We start from the raw sequence: 19,468 nt of genomic DNA, 5'->3' as shown, positions 1-19,468 counted from the left end.
CTGAGTCTATATGAAAATAATAAATAATGAAATGCCGGCTTTTACTCTGAAAAGTGAAAGTGTGGACGCCACTGCTTAAGCTCAAGGAAGCATAGGTTATTACAATAACAGGCGAGTGGAAGACGCTGAGTGGCAGCGTGCAGGTATCTTTTCACTTTCAAAATTCATATCTTCAGAATCTTTAATCAAGCTCTATAGTACTTTTGCTATTGTAGTGAAACTGATAACCTGACAAAAAACGAACCAGCTTAACAGATGGCGGGCGTTAGCTTATGTGGAAAACCGATAATAAAGTTGCCTTTTTAGTAACCTGATAAGGTAGACCTAGTTGTAGGAAACCCCTAGCTACATTTTTCTTTAGATTTCGCTTGCTTAGATATAAGGTCATGTATATGTATCGATTCGCTAAATCGATGCATTTTCCCTTTGTAGCTTCCGGTCTATGTCCAGGCGTGACATATGTTTAGTCGTCACGCCAGTGCTATTTTTGCATTATTAAAAAACAAACGCTCAATCAATCAATCAGTCGAATAAATAAATTCTCACGTAATAGCTACACGCTTGTCGTTATAGGCACCGACCAGCTGTCATGTCATAAAATGTATGAACGTGTCTACCCTTATATTGCAATGATTTTTTTGTTTTTTAAAAGATGCTTAATGTTAGTATGTACGTAATAGTATACATGTGAAGATGTTCAGTAAGCCTTGCATTGTTTTTGACGTGTGGGAATAGCCCTGTTTCCATAGTTTCCTCCGTCTCCTGGGTTCTGATGTCAACAGAGCTTCCCCTTCTCACTCCTCCTCTGTTAAAGCCACCCTACTCTGTTATCTGTTAACAGATGATGAGTCACCAAGCAAGCAAAGCATCTCGGTTATTTTTCTTTCGCCATTAATAAGCATTCTCTGGGTTTCAAGTAGAGGAGAAAAGCAGTTGTTGTTGTTTGGATTTTGCCATAATGATGTTATCATCACATTTACGTTTTTGAGTATTTGAAAAGAAAAAATTGAAAAGACTGTTTCAAAGCACGTTTTGCTACAAGCCTCATTCAGATAGCATTTGTTACTATTTCTTAAGGACATGACTTTCAAATACTGTTCAGATACTGCTTTCTCTGAAAATCCCCGAAAGGCCTTCAGAAAGCATTTAGAACTATAGCTCTAGATAAATTGCAAGAGAGTCTGACACACACATAAACTTGCCTAAAGGTTTTCCTGATCCACTTGATCCACTTCCAGCATATTCTTTTGGCATGTTGAATTTTAAGGCAAATTTGAGTCAATATGTGCGTTTTGTCTCAATTAACAGTTATATTTTCATTTTCACATACTGTATTAACACAATAGACCTAAAATCACACAAAACAAAAAATCTCAGTAGGAAAAGGATTTTTTTTTACAATGAAAACAGAATTAAAATGCAGAAAATGTCTCAAGCTTTTTTTGTATAACTATCTATAAAATAATAATCATAATCATGCCACACAAATCATTTGTGCCACTCCAAAAATTAGTTCGTGTCCACAATAAGACAGACAATATCTATGTCGTCCCCTCAGCCTCCCTGGGAAAGTCTGTGCCAGGGTGCTGGAAAGTAGGTTGCATCTGTTTGTCGAATCTCGGATACAGGAGGAGCAATGTGGTTTTTATCCTGGTCGTGGAACACTGGACCAGGTTATTATCCTCTCACGGATACTTGAGGGTGCATGACAGTTGGCCTAACCAGTCTACATGTGTTTTGTGGATTTGGAGAATGCATTCAACTGTGTCCCTCGGAGTGTCCTGTGGAAGGTGCTCCAGGAGTATGGGGTGTTTGGCCCATTGCTATGGGCCATTCAATCCTTATACAACCGTTGCATAGCCGGCAGTAAGTTGCTGGCTATGCCAGGGGTTCCCTGGTTCCCTTTTTTCACCGATTCTGTTCACAGTTTTTATGGACAGAATTTCTAGCCTAGAGACGTAGCGGAAGGCTTTCACTTGGGTGGTCTCAGAATCTCATCTCAGCTTTTCGCGGAGGATGTGGTTCTTTTGGCTTTATTGGGTGATGGCGTCCAGCTCGCACTGGAATATTTCGCAACTCATTGTGAAGCGGTGGGAATGAGAATCAGCACCTCCAAAACTGAGTCCATGGTCCTTAGCTGGAAAAGGATGGAGGGCCCACTCCCGGTCAGAGGAGTATAAGTATCTCTGGGTTTTGTACACGAGTGATGGGAGAAGAGAGCGGGAGATCGACAGACAGATTGGTGCTGTGGCTGCAGTGATGTGAACCCGGTATCAGTCTGCTGTGGTGAAGAGAGAGCTGTGGGTAGTGACCGAAAGAACGAGATCGCGATCACAAGCGGCAAAAATGAGCTTCCTCAGAAGGGTTGCTGGCCTCTCCCTTAGAGAAAGGGTGAGAGGTTCAGCCATCTGGAAGGGTCTCAGAGTAAAGCTGCTGCTCCTCCACATGAAAAAGAGCCAGTTGAGGTGGTTTGGGCATCTGACAAAGATTCCTCCTGAGGTGCCTCTTGGGTGAGGTGTTCTGGGCATGTCCCACCAGGAGGAGTTCCCGGGGCAGACCCAGGACACGCTGGAGAGATTATATCTCGGCTGGTTTGGGAACGCCTTGGTGTTCCTTCAGACAAGCTGGAGGAGGTGGCTGCTTAGGCTGCTGCCCCCGCGACCAGGCCCTGGAAAAGCAAAAGAAGATGGATGGATGTTAGGGCTGCCACGATTAGTCGACTAGTCACGATTACGTCGACTATCAAAATCATCGATGACTAATTTAATAGTTGACGCGTCGTTTGAAGCTTTGTAAGATCCCAAAAGACGCAGGAATAAGTAGTAGTATTTAAGAGTGTAATAATGGACTGAAACAGAAGATGACAGCACTGCATGTACAAGGATGCCAGCTGCTGTTAAACCCAGAAGAAGAAGAAGCAGTGTCCGGTATCGTAGCTCGATACCGGACAACATAGCTCAAGTCTCGATAGAGCCCGTGAGAACACCGGACTCCCGGCAAATTGTTTTCAAGCCCACCGCCGTCTTTTGCTACTCAGGTTAAACATGATATATGAGTCACTTAGATAACTTAAAAATGTTATTGTTTGGTTTTTTTTTTTCAGTATTTTATTTGTTCCTGAGTAAATCGATTTGGCTGAGATTAAAGTTATAGTTTTTACACAGCTGAATATACGTCAAGCAGACAACTGATTGTCAGAAGTGTGAGATGGTCGAGAATATACTCAGGTGTCCTTTTATATTTTAGATAGCAAGGCGCAGATGGCTGAGTTTATTAAACTCCACCGAAACAATCTGCAAATTTCATTAAAATTTAATAAACTATCATCTTGGCTTTTTTTTTAGTTAGCACATACCTTAACCTCTTGAGCCCCAAGGGGGTTTCTGAGCTTCCTGCTCGAAAATGTAATGCCCAAATCTAATTAATTATTTCTCTGCAATTACAAACTCTGTCCTTACAATCCTGGTATCAAAATAAAGCTAACACTTGTGAGATTTCATCAGCGGTGTAAATATTGAAGCAGATATTACTGTGTCACAGTTACTGAGACTGTAACACAGAAAAAGTAAGTATATTTTATCCTTGCCTAATTTTTTTTTTTTTTTTAATTTTTAGCATATAACCTAGGGCTGCTCGATTATGGCAAAAATGATAATCACGATTATTTTCACTGAAATTGAGATCTCGATTATTTGACGATATTTATTTAACCCTTTAAGACCTACCATAGAAACAAGTCCGCCAGAGCTTATATATAGGGCTGCTCGATTATGGCAAAAATGATAATCACGATTATTTTCACTGAAATTGAGATCACGATTATTTGACGATATTTATTTAACCCTTTAAGACCTACCATAGAACCAAGTCCACCAGAGCTTATATTATTTTTTTACATGCTGTAGTGCCATTTGTGGGAGCATTTCAAGTTGCTATACATCAATAAGATAAGATAAGATAACCTTTATTAGTCCCACACGTGGGAAATTTGTTTTGTCACAGCAGGAAGTGGACAGTGCAAAAGTTATGACGCAAAAATTTGAATACAATAAGAATAAATACAGTACACAGCTGTACAGAATAGAATAAAATAATATACTATATACAGTAGAATAAAATAGAATAAAAATATACAATAAGATAAAAATAGAATACGAATGCTATATACAACTGAGTAAAAATACAACGATGCCAGAAAAGATTATTGCACTTAGTGTTATTGCACATGTGTGGATGTGTGTGTTTGTTCAGTTAAAGTCTTTGTTGTGGAGTCTGACAGCAGTGGGGAGGAAAGACCTGCGAAATCTCTCCGTACCACACCGTGGGTGCCGCAGTCTCCCACTGAAGGAGCTGCTCAGTGCTGTCACAGTCTGCTGCATGGGGTGGGAGACGTTGTCCAACAGGGATGACAGCTTAGCCGCCATTCTCCTGTCACTCACCACCTCCACTGGGTCCAGAGGGCATCCTAGAACAGAGCTGGCCCTTCGGATCACCCTGTTCAGTCTCTTCCTGTCCCCAGCAGAGATGCTGCCGCCCCAGCAGACCACACCATAAAAGATAGCAGAAGCCACCACAGAGTCATAGAAGGTCTTCAGGAGTGGGCCCTCCACCCCAAACGACCTGAGTCTCCGCAGCAGGTACAACCTGCTCTGCCCTTTCCTGTAGAGGGCGTCTGAGTTATGAGTCCAGTCCAGTCTGTTGTTCAGATGAACACCAAGGTACCTGTAGCTGTCCACAGCCTCAATGTCCATACCCTGGATGTTCAGTGGTTGCAGTGGAGAATGCTTGTGCCTGCGGAAGTCTACCACCAGCTCCTTGGTTTTACTGGCGTTGATCTGGAGGTAGTTCAGCTGGCACCAGTCCACAAAGTCTTGAGTCAGTCCTCTGTACTCCTTGTCGTCCCCATCAGTGATGAGGCCGACTATTGCAGAGTCATCAGAGAACTTCTGCAGGAAGCACTGGGTGGAATTGTGGGAGAAGTCTGCAGTGTAGATGGTGAAGAGGAACGGAGCCAGAACCGTTCCCTGTGGGGCCCCCGTACTGCAGACGACCCTGTCCGACACACAGCCCTGAGTCCTCACATACTGTGGTCGGTCGGTGAGGTAGTCCAGGATCCAGGTAGTGAGGTGATGGTCCACTCCAGAGTTCACCAGCTTGTCCTTCAGAACCGAGGGAAGAATAGTGTTGAAGGCACTGGAGAAATCAAAGAACATGATTCTCACAGTGCTTCCAGCGGTCTCCAGGTGAGCGAGGGAACGATGTAGGAGGTGAATGACGGCATCATCCGCTCCAATGCCAGGCTGGTAGGCAAACTGAAGTGGGTCCAGTGATGAGCTTGTTAGGCGCCGAAGCTGAGCCAGGACCAACCGCTCCAGGGTCTTCATCAGGTGGGATGTCAGAGCCACCGGCCTGTAGCTGTTGAGGTCCTTGGGGCGTGAAGTCTTTGGCACTGGTACAACACAGGAGGTTTTCCAGAGCTGTGGGACTCTTCCCAACCTCAGGCTCAGGTTGAAGAGGTGCTCCATCACCCCACACAGTTGGTCCGCGCAGGACCTGACGACCCTCGAGCTGATGCCATCTGGGCCCGCTGCCTTCTTGCCATTAATCCTCCTCAGTTCCCTCCTAACCTGGGTGGTTGAGAGAGACAGGCTGGAGCCTTGTGTTGAGTGTGTATTGGATGCTGTTGTTGGGGGTGGGGAGGAGTGAGCAGGGTGAATAGAGGAGGTGTGAAGTGTCTGAGGTGGAACAGCAGCAGTGGGGGTGGGTGAGTCTGCAGCCGATGTTGTAGACTGTCTCATGGTTGAATCAAATCTGTTGAAGAAATGATTCAGTTCATTTGCCCACCTCACATCCCTCCCAGGCAGAGAGTTCTGCTGTTTGTGGCCTGAGATGGTTCTGAGGCCTCTCCAGACTTCACCAACGTTGTTTTGCTGACTGTTATAGCCCATATTTTAATAATATGTATGCATTAAGTCCATAGTAATTACATTAATTGCAAAAAAGTGCAATAAACAACAAAAAAATTGAAAATCGTTTTTGTTTTGTTTTTTTACATATATTTCTACTTGGGGAAATTTAAGAGGCTTATCCCTCAAAACTTTAAATACAAAAAAGTTGCAAAAAATAGTTTCCCACCACAGGAAATTTATTTTGAGTGTCTTCATAGTTTTATTTTGGAGATACAGCAATTTTTATATACTGCAGGAAAAACAAAAAACAATCTTATGATGCAAATTTGCAAAGAAAACAGCATGTGCATCAAAACAAACTATTTCCAGCAGTGCAATTCGAGTTCTAAGCATCCCAGCAACTATTCAGAAAAGTATAGTCAAACATGACTTATAAAAACACCAGTATAGGCTTTTAAGGCCTACAAGTAAAAAACTAAATTTTCTGCCAAAATGACGTCACTTCCGGTTTCGAACAGGAAATGGCGGACATGCGATAGTTCGCGTTGACGTCTTTTTCACTGTGGGAAGTGTTACGAACAGCTGATCGGATCGGCAAAGCATGTTTCTGGAATATTATGTTTTTGTTCCTGCAAGCGCTTTTTATGCAATTTTTGCAAAGCTTTATGTGGAAGGAAACCGTGACCGAGGACAAGCTGATGGCATAAGATGTAAGTACAACTCCTCCGGTTTCATATGCAAAACAAATTATTGCGCTAGCTTACGCGGTTCCGGTTCTACGGGGATTTAAAGGGTTAACAATAACAATGTATTTAATAATGACTTTAAAAAATAATATAAAATAGTGTGCAAATACTGATAACAGTGCAAATGTTTGCAATATAAAAAATAAATGAAAAATGTAAACATCTATGTTTAGTGAACTTTGCAGTGTTGCTCTGTGGTGCAGCTATGACACCGTAGCAAAGTTTACACACTATGTCTACTTGATCTACATCTGACTCCGCGAACCCATAATGTTTCCACACCACTGAAGTTTTTTTTTTTTTTTACCTCTCTTTTCAACCAACGGCAGTCACTCTCCTCTCCAAATAACTTCTGCTTAGCTTTCCGAGCTTCCCTTGGGTCCTCTTAATTGTTGTGATGCGTGTTCGAAATGCAGAGAGGTGCGCTCGATTTGCCACACGGAGCAGCGCGAGAGTAAAGCATGAGGGAGGGGCTAATAATCGGCTCAGTCATTTTTAATGATCGTTGAAAGCCCAGATCGTAATCGTGATTAAAATTCGATTAATTGAGCAGCCCTAATATAACCCTTTTAAAAATATGCCTCAGATCACATTTGGTTCCAGGATTTCAGTAACCAACATATAAACATCATCTGTGCAAAGATTTATGTTTCTAAAGTGAAACAGTGAAAAATTACAGCCCTGTCTATACATGAATATCCAGACGTTGTACAAAAATGTCCAATTTTGGCACACAATTGGACACCGTGCCAGTTGAATTTTTTAGGTATTGAAGAGCAGAAATTAATAAATTTTATTAACAGGCCTAAAAATGCTTTTTTTAAAATATATTTTTGAAGAATTAACCACACATTTACATGGTAATGGCCCTTTTCTGCAGTGTGCATGAAGCGTTTAATTGGTCTCTGGCCCTTTAAACTCAGAGGGGCTGTAACTTTGGTTTCTTTTGGTCAATTTGCATGATTGACACCTCTTTTTAATCGTTTTAGCCAATAGAATCAAAGTAACGATGCCACGTTCACGTCACTTCAACCAATCAGACGTTGTCTGTGAAGGTTCTCAGTCATCCAGGTCATCGTAGTCAAAGGAGCTTGCAAAGCTCCTTTTCTTTGCTCCTTTTCTTTGCAAGCTCCTTTGACTAATCAGACGTTACAATGCCAAAATCCACGTGGGCCCAAATTTGCTGCATGTGGTGTCTGTCCAGTCACGTGTCTGTAGGTGGGTCTAAAATGGAGATTGTTGACGGAAAACGGCTCTGATACAGCTAGGTAGGCGTGGTAACTTCTGATAATCACGTGGCTACCGTCTACCGGCGACAATAACGGAGGAAATTGGGACCGTAAGCCAATCTCTGTCTTAGCGCATTTGTGTCGCTATGTGTTTTTGTGGTCTTCTTTTGCGGCTCATTCAGTGAATTTTGGTCTGATCGTGGTGAAACTTGGTGTGTGGAGTCAGTGATAGCTCTGGAAGCTAACCAGCCTATCTTTAGCCGGTTACATGAAGTCTGGAGAATTTCCGGTTTGATTTTGTTTGTTTGGCGGTCTTCTGCACATTTACGTAACTGCTCTTTTAATCATGGCTTGTTTTCCATGTGTTTGGTGGTTGTAGAAATTGGTTATATGACATTTTAGCTGAGATTCAGAGGTTTCTGTGGATACCACACATGTCTGGACTTATATTTCTCACCCCGTGTTATAACCGATTAAATGTGATCTCCTCCTTTTTGCCCCCGGTACCGGGGGCGTGGGGCTTAAAGCTGTAAACTAATAATAGTTATATAAGAGCAGATGCATGCTGGTGTAATAAGCTGTACGTTGTACATCCAATGGATGTTGAAAAGGCTCTGGAGGTCCCTGTATTAAGCACGTAAACCTGTGACACAAAAATCACCAAACTCGGACCACCACAGACTGTTTTCCATCGTGGTGATGAATAAAATGCTGGGCTGGCATGTAAAAGGGCATTTATTCCCTTCAAGGACCTGAAGCTCCATAAAGCACCCCTCCATTAGCCAAACCCATATGTTCTCCAATTGGATTGTTAAATTTGTGATTGATATGACATTGGCCAATCAGATGAAATGAAGAAAAATAGGGTCAAAATTCGTACTTGTAACTTGAAACTTGAGTGCAGAGTTTCACACGTATTTTTTGGCTAACTCCACACACAAATTCTTTTTACACATACAAATCTTTTTTATGCACACACAAATTCTTTTTACACATACACATCTTTATTAAGCACACACAAATTCTTTTTACAAATACACATCTTTATTACGCACGCACAAATTCTTTTTACACATACAAATCTTTTTTACATGCACACAAATTCTTTTTACACATACAAAACTTTTTTACACACACACAAATTATTTTTACACATACAAATCCTGATTTACAAGTACAAAATATTTATGACCACAATTTGAGCCCATAGTTTTAAGTCTGCACTTCTGACTTGATGAGAGTGGGTCTTGTGCTATGTCAATGTCTAAAATCTGTCATTTTATTTGGACACATGGCATGCCCATCAACTCTTTTGGGTTAAATATTCAAAGAGGTCTTGAAAATGGAACAATATAGCAATTTGGTTACAGTTGCAGGATTCATTTTAGCAGTCAAAATGCCAATCGCCTGATCCCTGCTTGTCTGTGGCAGTCAAGGCATTAGGGATAGGGTTTGGACTCAGGGGTTAGGGCTTTATATTGGACTATTGATCACACCATATCGACATAACTTTGCCCTGCTAGTCTGCTCACCTGAAATGAACTACTTTTTCATTGCTGTTAATTGTTTTGCTGCATTTGTTGTATGTATGAATAATACTAATAAATTAGTACTTGTGTTGGACCAATGAGACTATGAGTTAAGCAAGACATTTTGAGGAAGTCAGTGCATTTCAGACTGATGACATTAAAATACCACAATGACACAGAACATACGGGGGCGTGGGGGAGCATTTTAGTTTATCACTTTTGTGGTGATGATTGCATTATTTAGCTTGGAACTTTTGTTAGAGCTCATCAAACAACGTGAGGCAGCACACCCTCATGTTACAAAATCAACCATTATGTCCACAAGACCGTTAGATGTCATATGTGACTTAGAGTGGGTTTAAAAAATCGATTTCCCCGATTCAAATTGATTTTAGTTCTTAAATAATGCAATATCGATTCAATAAATCCTGAATTGATTAAATGAACAAAAAAAAATGTGTATATATATATATATATATATATATATATATATATACACACACACATATATAAAAAAAAACAAAAAAAAACACCCAGCACGCCCCTGCGGGCGGTTTATCCTTCAAGCTCGGGTCCTCTACCAGAGGCCTGGGAGCTTGAGGGTCCTGCGCAGTATCTTAGCTGTTCCCAGGACTGCGGTCTTCTGGACAGAGATCTCCGATGTTATTCCCGGGATCTGCTGGAGCCACTCGCCTAGCTTGGGAGTCACCGCACCTAGTGCTCCGATTACCACGGGGACCACCATTACCTTCACCCTCCACATCCTCTCGAGCTCTTCTCTGAGCCCTTGGTATTTCTCCAGCTTCTCGTGTTCCTTCTTCCTGATATTGCTGTCATTCGGAACCGCTACATCGATCACTACGGCCGTCTTCTTCTGTTTGTCTACCACCACTATGTCCGGTTGGTTAGCCACCACCATTTTGTCCGTCTGTATCTGGAAGTCCCACAGGATCTTAGCTCGGTCATTCTCCACCACCCTTGGGGGCATCTCCCATTTTGACCTCGGGACTTCCAGGTTGTACTCGGCACAGATGTTCCTGTACACTATGCCGGCCACTTGGTTATGGCGTTCCATGTATGCCTTGCCTGCTAGCATCTTGCACCCTGCTGTTATGTGCTGGATTGTCTCTGGGGCATCTTTACACAGCCTGCACCTGGGGTCTTGCCTGGTGTGATAGACCCCAGCCTCTATGGATCTTGTACTCAGAGCTTGTTCTTGTGCTGCCATGATTAGTGCCTCTGTGCTGTCTTTCAGTCCAGCTTTGTCCAGCCACTGGTAGGATTTCTGGATATCAGCCACCTCCTCTATCTGCCGGTGGTACATACCGTGCAGGGGCCTGTCCTTCCATGATGGTTCCTCGTCTCCCTCCTCTTTCTTGGGTTTCTGCTGCCTGAGGTATTCACTGAGCACTCGGTCAGTTGGGGCCATCTTCCCAATGTATTCTTGGATGTTCCTTGTCTCATCCTGGACTGTGGTGCTGACACTCACCAGTCCCCGGCCCCCTTCCTTCCGCTTAGCGTACAGCCTCAGGGTGCTGGACTTGGGGAACCCGAGAAGAAACAATAGACGTTCGTCTTTTTATATATATATATATATATATATATATACACACACACACACACACACACACACACACACACACACGTACACCTGGGAAACGAAAGCTGCTCACTCACAGCAGCGCCATTGATGGTAATGGGGACATTTGCTTCTCTACACCTTCAGAAGTCCACTATCATCTCTTTTGTCTCTGTGACGTTAAGGATGAGATGATTCTTTTCGCACCTTGTAAGCTGCCTCATCACCTTTGGTGATAAGACCCATCACTGTTGTGTTGTCCACAAAACCTGAAACAATGAAATTGGAGTTGCTAGTGGCCGTGCAGTTGTGGTGTAGCGTGAGTACAGGAGAGGGCCCAGTACACACCCCTGTGGAGCACCAGTTTTCATTATGACTGGGGATAAGGTGATGCTGCCCAGTCTGACCACCTGGTGTCTGTCAGACAGGAAGTTAAGGATCCAGCTGCAGAGAGAGCTGCTCAATCCTAGATCCTGCAGTTTCCTGTCCACCCTTTAGGGAACAATGGTATCCTTACTGGATAATAATTAACACACTCTATGAATGGAAAGAGTTGTAGATGTTGTAGTTGTAGATGAATCTGAAACCAATTTGGGCCAGCTGAAAAATTCTGTGATAATTCCATTATGATTTAAATTCTAAGACTAGTATAGAAAGTGAATTCCCATCAATTTCCATCTCTACATCTATTCAAAAACAACCTTGACCTTTTCAGTAACGTGAAATTTTGTGATTTCTGTAATATCATGATATTTTATCTCGCATTAAACTTTACTCCCCTAAGCTTTAATATTATATCAAACTCACCAGGTAGATGTGTCAATTAAACAGTGTTTACTGTCTAATGGACACATTTTGTTAACAAAATAATTATATATTGCTGCCTTATTGGGGCAGGGATAGCTCAGTAGGTAAAGTGGTCGCCCCATGATCGGAAGGCCGGCGGTTCGAATCCACTTAACGGCTACCCTGAGGTACCCCTGAGCAAGGTACCGTCCCTACACACTGCTCCCCGGGTGCCTGCTTAGTGGGCTGCCCACTGCTTCACTGAGTGAATGGGTCAAATGCAGAGAAAAACAAGTAATTTCCCCATGGGGATCAATAAAGTATCCATTATTATTATTATTATTATTATTATTATTATTATTATTATTGGGTTCTATATCTGTCACTTTTGCATTTAGCATGTTTTTGTTTTTTGTTTTTGTTCTCCAGGTTTCTGCTCCAGGATTTTTGTTTGACAGTGACAGCATCTATTTTTACATTTTCAGCATAGAGACATTACACTGATAATCACTGGAATGATGGGAGTTCCTGCATCCTGTGTGGTGGTGCTAACATTCATTCTTTACAGCCACAGTTTGAAAATACAAAGTACTCTGCATGTGTCTAAAAGGTAAAAATATACACATATTGTTTTATTTTTTGTCTAGCTACAGCCTTACTAGGCTGTTAAAGCAACTTTAATTATAAAAACACAAAAATGTATGGATTGGTATATGATATGGTATGCTGGTTCTTGTTTTGATGTGTTTTTGGTGTAATTGAACATGTTATTAATAATTGATTTTGTCTGTATTACTGAAGTTCTCAGGAAAATGTTCTGAATCCCAGTAAATGTGTGTCCAGGACTAATCAGCAGCAGATAATAGCAAATCCATACAACTTCTCTGTGGATCTTCGCATGCCTGGTGTTATCCCAACTGGGGTAAGTGTGTTTCCACTCAATGTTGGTGTGTGTCTATCAGTAGGGATGTGCAATATGACCAAAATCACATATCCCGATATAAAACATCTATCGTCCCGATAACGATATAAATCACAAAAATATAAAATTTTCTGTATATTCTGTGAATCTCGGGCAGCTCGACTTGCGTGAAGTGTTTCCAGCTGGGCGTCTTGTACCTGGAGTCTAATGTTTTAACCGATACATGAAACTACACCTTCTCAAACATAAGTTGTAATGGCCGCCGTTTTCTTTGTGAGTATTTATTACACGGCGTGCTGCAGGGAAAAGCCTGTTCTAACATTTGACCCTAAGGTTTATTTTTTAGCACCTGGCGGCTCTTTTTTGCGTCTCATCTGTAAACACTCTTCATACTCTTTCACGTGATTCAGTTTATTTTGAAAAGTCTCAACAGGATCTTGAGCTTTATTGTGAAAGGTTTATGTGGAAAATAAACAAGCGGACATGCGGTGGTTTTACGGTCGTTGTTGCTAACTTGTTGTGCTTGTCCGTCCATAGTGTGGTTATATTAAATATAAGAGAAAGAAAGAACTTTAAGAAATTAATATAGCCACTACAGTGACCATCAAAACGATGAAAAAATATTGCCGTGAACAGTTTATTTTGCGACACCATGAAGCAAACGATAGCGTAAAATGAAACGATAGATGTTTTTATATCGTCATCCAATATATATCGTTATATCGAACAGCCCTATCTATCAGTTGTTTGTTTCAGAAGTTTATGCGCACTTATCAAGGGTATGAATGCCATGGTAATTTGGGGCTTATAATTAGTTGTTTGACCTGTTCTTTTAAATAAAGTAGAATGATTGTATAGCTTATATAGTTAATGACTTTAAAATAAAAGAATTTAGTGCACAAGTTTAATTTTTAAAACATGATTTTTCTTTGTCCACACATTTAATACATGCAGGCTCAAATATATTTATATATACGCCCAGTAATATTCAGTGTCCTTAAACAAGTTGTAGGTTAACCAAATGCTTTTGGTAGCCATTAACAAGTTTCTGGCACAACTCTGGATGGATACATGATCACCTTTCTGCTTTTGTGACCTTTGCCAGCACCATCTTACCCTTCCGACCATACACAAACATCACACGGGGAAGACAGGTCAGAGAGGTATAACAATGGAAAATGCACAACATGAGGAAAGATGAGGATGAAAAAGAACTCCCCCCAGACTGAGCTCCAACAGGGAGATCAGTTTGAGAACAGAAAAAAAACGTCTCAGCACTAGGGCTGCCACAAACAATTATTTCGATAGTCGACTAGTCACCAATTATTTTTGCGATTAGTCAGCTTGAAGTGTTTAAGGTATGTGCTAACTAAAAATAAAGACAAGATGATAGTTTATTAAATTTTAATGAAATTTGCGGGTTGTTTCAGTGAAGTTCAATAAACTCAGCCGTCTGCTCCTTGCTACACAGTAAAAAACAGAGTGTCAATTTTACACTTACAGAGTTGATTTTAACTCTGCTTCAGATAACATTTGGTCCCACTCAAAATTAGAGTAAAATTTACTCTATGGCCAGTGTTAACTTTTTAGTGTTAATTCTACTCAGTTTAGTGTCAAAATTAACAACAAAATGTGTAAAAATATTTAACACTGAGGGTTATTCACACTGTTTAGAGTAATATGATTTCACTTTATAGAGTTATTTTTAGTCCAAGTTCACTCTAGTGTGTAATAATATTTCATTTTCATTATTTTTTCATATTTATCATATGATGCTATATTTCTAAATGGCTGTGATCTATCCTATATTATGAAAATAACTACAAACATACAGGTTACAGTAACAGCATTTATTAGCATAACAAACTCTTACAAATGACAGTAGCTATGATGCTCACCAGAGAAAGCAATATGGGACCACAAAGAGGGCGTTGTCATTCACTCCATACGACAATTGTATGTCAAAAGGCCTGGGATAATGCAGGCTGTCAACATGAAAGACAACTAAATCTTGCTTTGTCCTGGTCAACTCATAAGCGTGGAAATGTTCATGAAAGGCTACTGTACATAATGGCAAAGTGAGAAGTACCAGTTTCTCATGTATTATCAGAACTGACTCAATCTGGTAAAACACAGGCATTTCAGACACTACTTTGCCACAAATAACCAAATGCGGGCGGTAAACAATACCATTCTGTTTAGCCCAGTTCACTTTCATAACTTGAACTCTATTGGGCAGTTAAGATAAGATAAGATAAGATAAGATAGAACTTTATTAATCCCTCGGGTGGGTTCCTCTGGGAAATTCGATTTCCAAAAAAGCACAGCACCGACAGAAGTTACAGAGTTATACACACACACATATATATAAATACAGAGACAATATAAATAAAATATACGAAGGGGATAAATAGAATAAATAGGAATAAAAATAAAAATACAAGTGAATTGCACATTTCAAGTATTGAGTCTATTGCACCGTTGACTATTTACAAAAGTATTGCACAAAAGGTATTGCACAGTGAGGTGAAGAGGCACTACAGCTTAGTTGTTCCCTCCTTTGTCCTCCTGTTCCCCCTCCCTCTCCCCTCCAGAGAGGAGTTAAACAGTCTGATGGCGTGTGGGACAAAGGAGTTTTTAAGTCTGTTAGTTCTTGTCTTTGGGAGAAGCAACCTGTCACTGAACAGACTCTTCTGGTTGTTAATGGCCGTGTGCAGAGGATGCCTGGCATTGTCCATAATGTCCATCAGTTTCTTTAATGTCCTTTTCTCTGCCACTGTCACCAGAGTGTCCAGCTTCATGCCGACCACAGAGCTAGCCCTCCTGATCAGTTTCTCCAGCCTGGATGAGTCCTTCTTTGCTGTGCTGCTCCTCCAGCACACCACAGCATAGAAAAGTACTCCAGCAACCACCGACTGGTAAAACATCCTCAGGAGCTTCCTGCAGATGTTAAAAGACCTCAGCCTCCTGAGGAAGTACAGTCGGCTTTGGGCTTTTTTATACAGGTGCTCTGTGTTGCATGACCAGTCCAGTTTATTGTCCACCCACAGCCCGAGGTACTTGTACTTGTTGACCACCTCCACCTCCTCCCCCTCTATCTGAACCGGCAGTGGACCTGGTCTAGACCTCCCGAAGTCCACAACCAGTTCCTTAGTCTTTGAGGTGTTGAGTTGCAGGTGGTTTGTGTGACTCCATGCGACAAAGTTCCTCACCAGACTTCTGTACTCCTCTTCCTGATCATCCCAGATACACCCCATGATGGCTGTGTCGTCTGCAAACTTCTGAATGTGGCATAATTCAGAGTTGTAGCAGAAGTCAGAGGTGTACAGGGTGAAGAGAAGAGGGGACAGCACAGTTCCCTGTGGTGCTCCTGTGCTGCTGACCACTGTGTCAGACGTGATGTCCTTCAGCCTGACGTACTGTGGTCTGTCGGTGAGGTAGTCGGAGATCCAAGCCACCAGGCAGGGGTCCACCTCCATCCTGTTCAGTTTTTCTTGAAGCATACAGGGCCGGATGGTATTAAAGGCACTGGAAAAGTCAAGAAACAGGATCCTGACCGTGCCTTTTCCCCCATCCAGGTGTGAGTGGGCTCTGTGTAGGAGGTACAGGATGGCATCCTCCACTCCGACACCCGCCTTGTATGCAAACTGTAGTGGGTCCTGGGCATGTTGTACCTGTGGTCGGAGGAGGTTGAGGAAGAGCCGCTCTAGAGTCTTCATAAGATGTGACGTCAGTGCCACCGGTCGGAAGTCATTCAGCTCATTGGGCCGGTTCTTTTTGGGGACCGGGACGATGCAGGATGTCTTCCATAGGGCGGGCACTCTCCCCAGTCGCAGACTGAGGTTGAAGACTCGTTGTAGCGGCTCCCCAAGTTCAGCAGCACACGCCTTTAGCATCCTAGGACACACCTTGTCTGGGCCTGCTGCCTTTCTGGGGCGAAGCTTCCTCAGTTGTCTCCTGACCTGATCCACTGTGACACTGGGAGATGTTTGGGAAGAGGGGAGGGGGGGAGATGTCTTGCTGCTGAGAGAGGGATTGGAGGAGGGGGGTGTCATGGTGTCAGGAAGGGGGGGAAGCGAGGGAGGTAGGAGAGTGGGGATTGGACTCTGTAGTGAAGGTGAGGGTGGGGGGGTTGTGGGCTGGTCAAACCTGTTGAAGAAGTTGTTGAGTTCATTTGCCTTCTCCACAGTCCCCCCCACTGTGCTTTTCTTGGTGTTGTGGCCTGTGATGGTTTTCACACCATTCCAGACCTCCCTCATATTGTTCCTCTCCAACTTCTGCTCCACCTTCCTCCTGTAGGTGTCCTTTGCTTCCCTCAGGCAGCGTTTCACCTCCCGCTGTGCTGCCTTCATCTCCTCCTTCACTTTGCTCCTGAAAGCCTTCTTCTTCATGTTGAGGACAGCTTTGACTTCCTGTGTTACCCACGGTTTGTTATTAGGATAACACCGTACCGTCTTAGCAGGGGCGACCGTGTCCACACAAAAGTTGAGGTAGTCTGTAAGACAGTGTGTCGCCCCCTCTATGTCCTCACCATGTGGGCTCAGGAGCACATCCCAGTCTGTGGTGTCATAACAGTCCCTCAGAGCATCCTCCTTTTCTGGGGTCCATCTCCGGATGGAGCACGTTGTGACCGGCTGCCTTTGGACGAGGGGTGTGTATTGTGGCTGTAGGTAAACCAGGTTGTGGTCTGACTTCCCTAGTGGGGGGAGGGGGGTGGCTCTGTATGCATCTCTCACATTAGCATACAGTAGGTCAATTGTCCTGTTGCTTCTTGTGGGACAATTCACAAACTGGTGAAAAGCAGCCAGAGTAGAGTCCAGTGTGGCATGGTTAAAGTCTCCAGATATAATAATGAAAGCCTCGGGGTTTTGTGTCTGAAGTCTTGCTGTGACTGTGTGTATTTTTCTCACAGGCAGCTGTTGCGTCGGCCCTTGGAGGGATGTAAACACACACACAGATCACATGACTGAACTCCCGAGGTAGATAATATGGCCGCAAGCTAACAGCTAGCAGCTCCAGGTCCGGACGGCATACCGAAACTTTAACGGAGACGTGTCCAGGGTTACAGTATCTGTTGTTAACGTAGACAATGAGTCCCCCACCTCTGCTTTTTCCGCTGGCCTGCATGTCCCTATCGGCTCTCACGGGTGTGAAACCGCATAGGTCTACGTTAGCCTGCGGCGTTAGCTCGGTTAGCCACGTCTCCGTGAAGATAAACAAGCTGCACTCACGGTATAGTCTGTGGTTGTTCAGAGCGCACAGTTCGTCAATCTTATTCTGTAACGAGTTCACGTTGCCCATGATCACTGTCGGGATTGATGGTTTGAATCGCCTCCGGTGATCCGCTCTCCTCGCTCCAGCTTTGCAGCCTCTGTAGCTCCTCTTTAGCTCGGCCGGGATGTTGTGTCGCATGCCGGTCTGTCCCTTTGTTTTTAGTGCCAGCAGCTCCGCTCTCGAATAGATGAAGGAACTGGTTCCAGAAGTTTTAAAAAGTGCATTATCCATCTTGTATCGCTATATCTAAGAGGTATAAGTAGAGGAAGGTGAAAAAAAGTTTGAAAAGCCTAGTCTAAAAAGTTAAAGTTAACAAAAAGGTGCGGTGTTGCAGAGCTACTTGGAGAGGCTGCCGTCACTCCAGCGCCATCTTGAACATTTGCATTGCTATTGCAATTCCAGAACCTCCTTTTACCATATCTAAAGACACCATTTTTCCTGGACCAATGTCTAACCGACTAAAGGTTGTTGAAGACTGCCAAATGTATGCCATATAATCCTGGTGTTTTTTGGCCAGCGTTTTGGTGATATTTTTGAATGATTTGAGCTGTTTCTTGAAAAAATTGTGCTTACCTTCATAGCACATGCACCAACTATGAAGTACAAGCCCTATTTTTTTGGATGCAGCGAGGATAATGGATAAGAAAATGGTGCTTTGGTAAAAGTTTTTTCTGGGGATACAACATCTTGAACAGTTTGTGGTGTTCCACAATCAAATGTTTTAAATATACACACATACCTTGAGATAACATAGTTAACATTGTATTTTCTCCTATCTGTAGTAATAAAAGTAGTAGGTCCCAATGTTGGTCAGTAGAGGTTACCAAATCTCCAAACATGAGGGGAACATTCCTCAGTAAGCACCATGTCTGAATAGCATTCAGTCCCAGATCATTAGACTCTCCACCTAAATTCACAGCTACTGGCCTATTGTTTTTCTCCATGAATCCATAATCAAAACTTTGTATTCTCAAATTCAGTTCTCCCAATGTAAGATGTTGTTCTTTTAAATACAAAAACAATAACTTCAGTTCGTACTGGGCCACTCCTTCCAAAACATCATGCATCACATCAACTGAGAAGTTCTCAGTTGTGTGAAAATATGTAGCCACTTCTTGTTCTTCGATAAGCCAGGTCCGAGACAGCTCCAATCAACCAGAACTCTGTTATTATAGTTCCGAATTGGTAGATCTCATTCAATGTCCTCCATCGAGAGTGTCACAAGACACACGACGCAACCGACCATCGAGTATCCGGCAGCAAACGTCTCTGCAGGACAATTAGGCTCTCCCAAGCCTAGGAGTTGTCAGTTCCATTAAGGGACCAGTTGAGCAAATCCATAATTCTTCTTTAGGTTTTTAGAGAGTCTGGGAGACTCTCTTAGGGATAGAGAATACGCGAGACTATACAAAAGACATGAGATGCCAAGCGTGAAAGATAAGGGAGAGGGAGAAGGAGAAAGTGCGACTGCCTTCATCAAGAGCCAAGAGAGAA

General features: G+C 42.7%; 1 protein-coding gene across 3 annotated transcripts in view; it reads left to right on the top strand.

The window, feature by feature from the left end:
• The first annotated feature begins 52 nt into the window (after positions 1-52).
• The window catches only part of pam (peptidylglycine alpha-amidating monooxygenase), a 60,239-nt gene continuing 40,823 nt past the window's right edge, over positions 53-19,468 (top strand). The window contains exons 1-3 of one of the 3 annotated variants that reach the window (XM_085280409.1): positions 53-143; positions 12,208-12,388; positions 12,622-12,700. In XM_085280409.1, coding sequence (XP_085136535.1) covers positions 12,294-12,388; positions 12,622-12,700 — 174 coding nt within the window. In that variant the 5' untranslated portion in view covers positions 53-143; positions 12,208-12,293. Of the gene's footprint in view, positions 144-12,207; positions 12,389-12,579; positions 12,701-19,468 lie in introns of all 3 variants that reach the window. The other 2 variants (XM_085280406.1, XM_085280408.1) reach the window with 2 other exon arrangements.

Source organism: Mchenga conophoros, linkage group LG7 (assembly GCF_057382185.1).
Source record: "Mchenga conophoros isolate Kocher_MC1m ecotype Shallow Benthic linkage group LG7, M_conophoros_male_GT1.1, whole genome shotgun sequence".
NCBI classification, from domain to species: domain Eukaryota; kingdom Metazoa; phylum Chordata; class Actinopteri; order Cichliformes; family Cichlidae; genus Mchenga; species Mchenga conophoros.
This window is presented reverse-complemented; position numbering and strand designations above follow the sequence as displayed.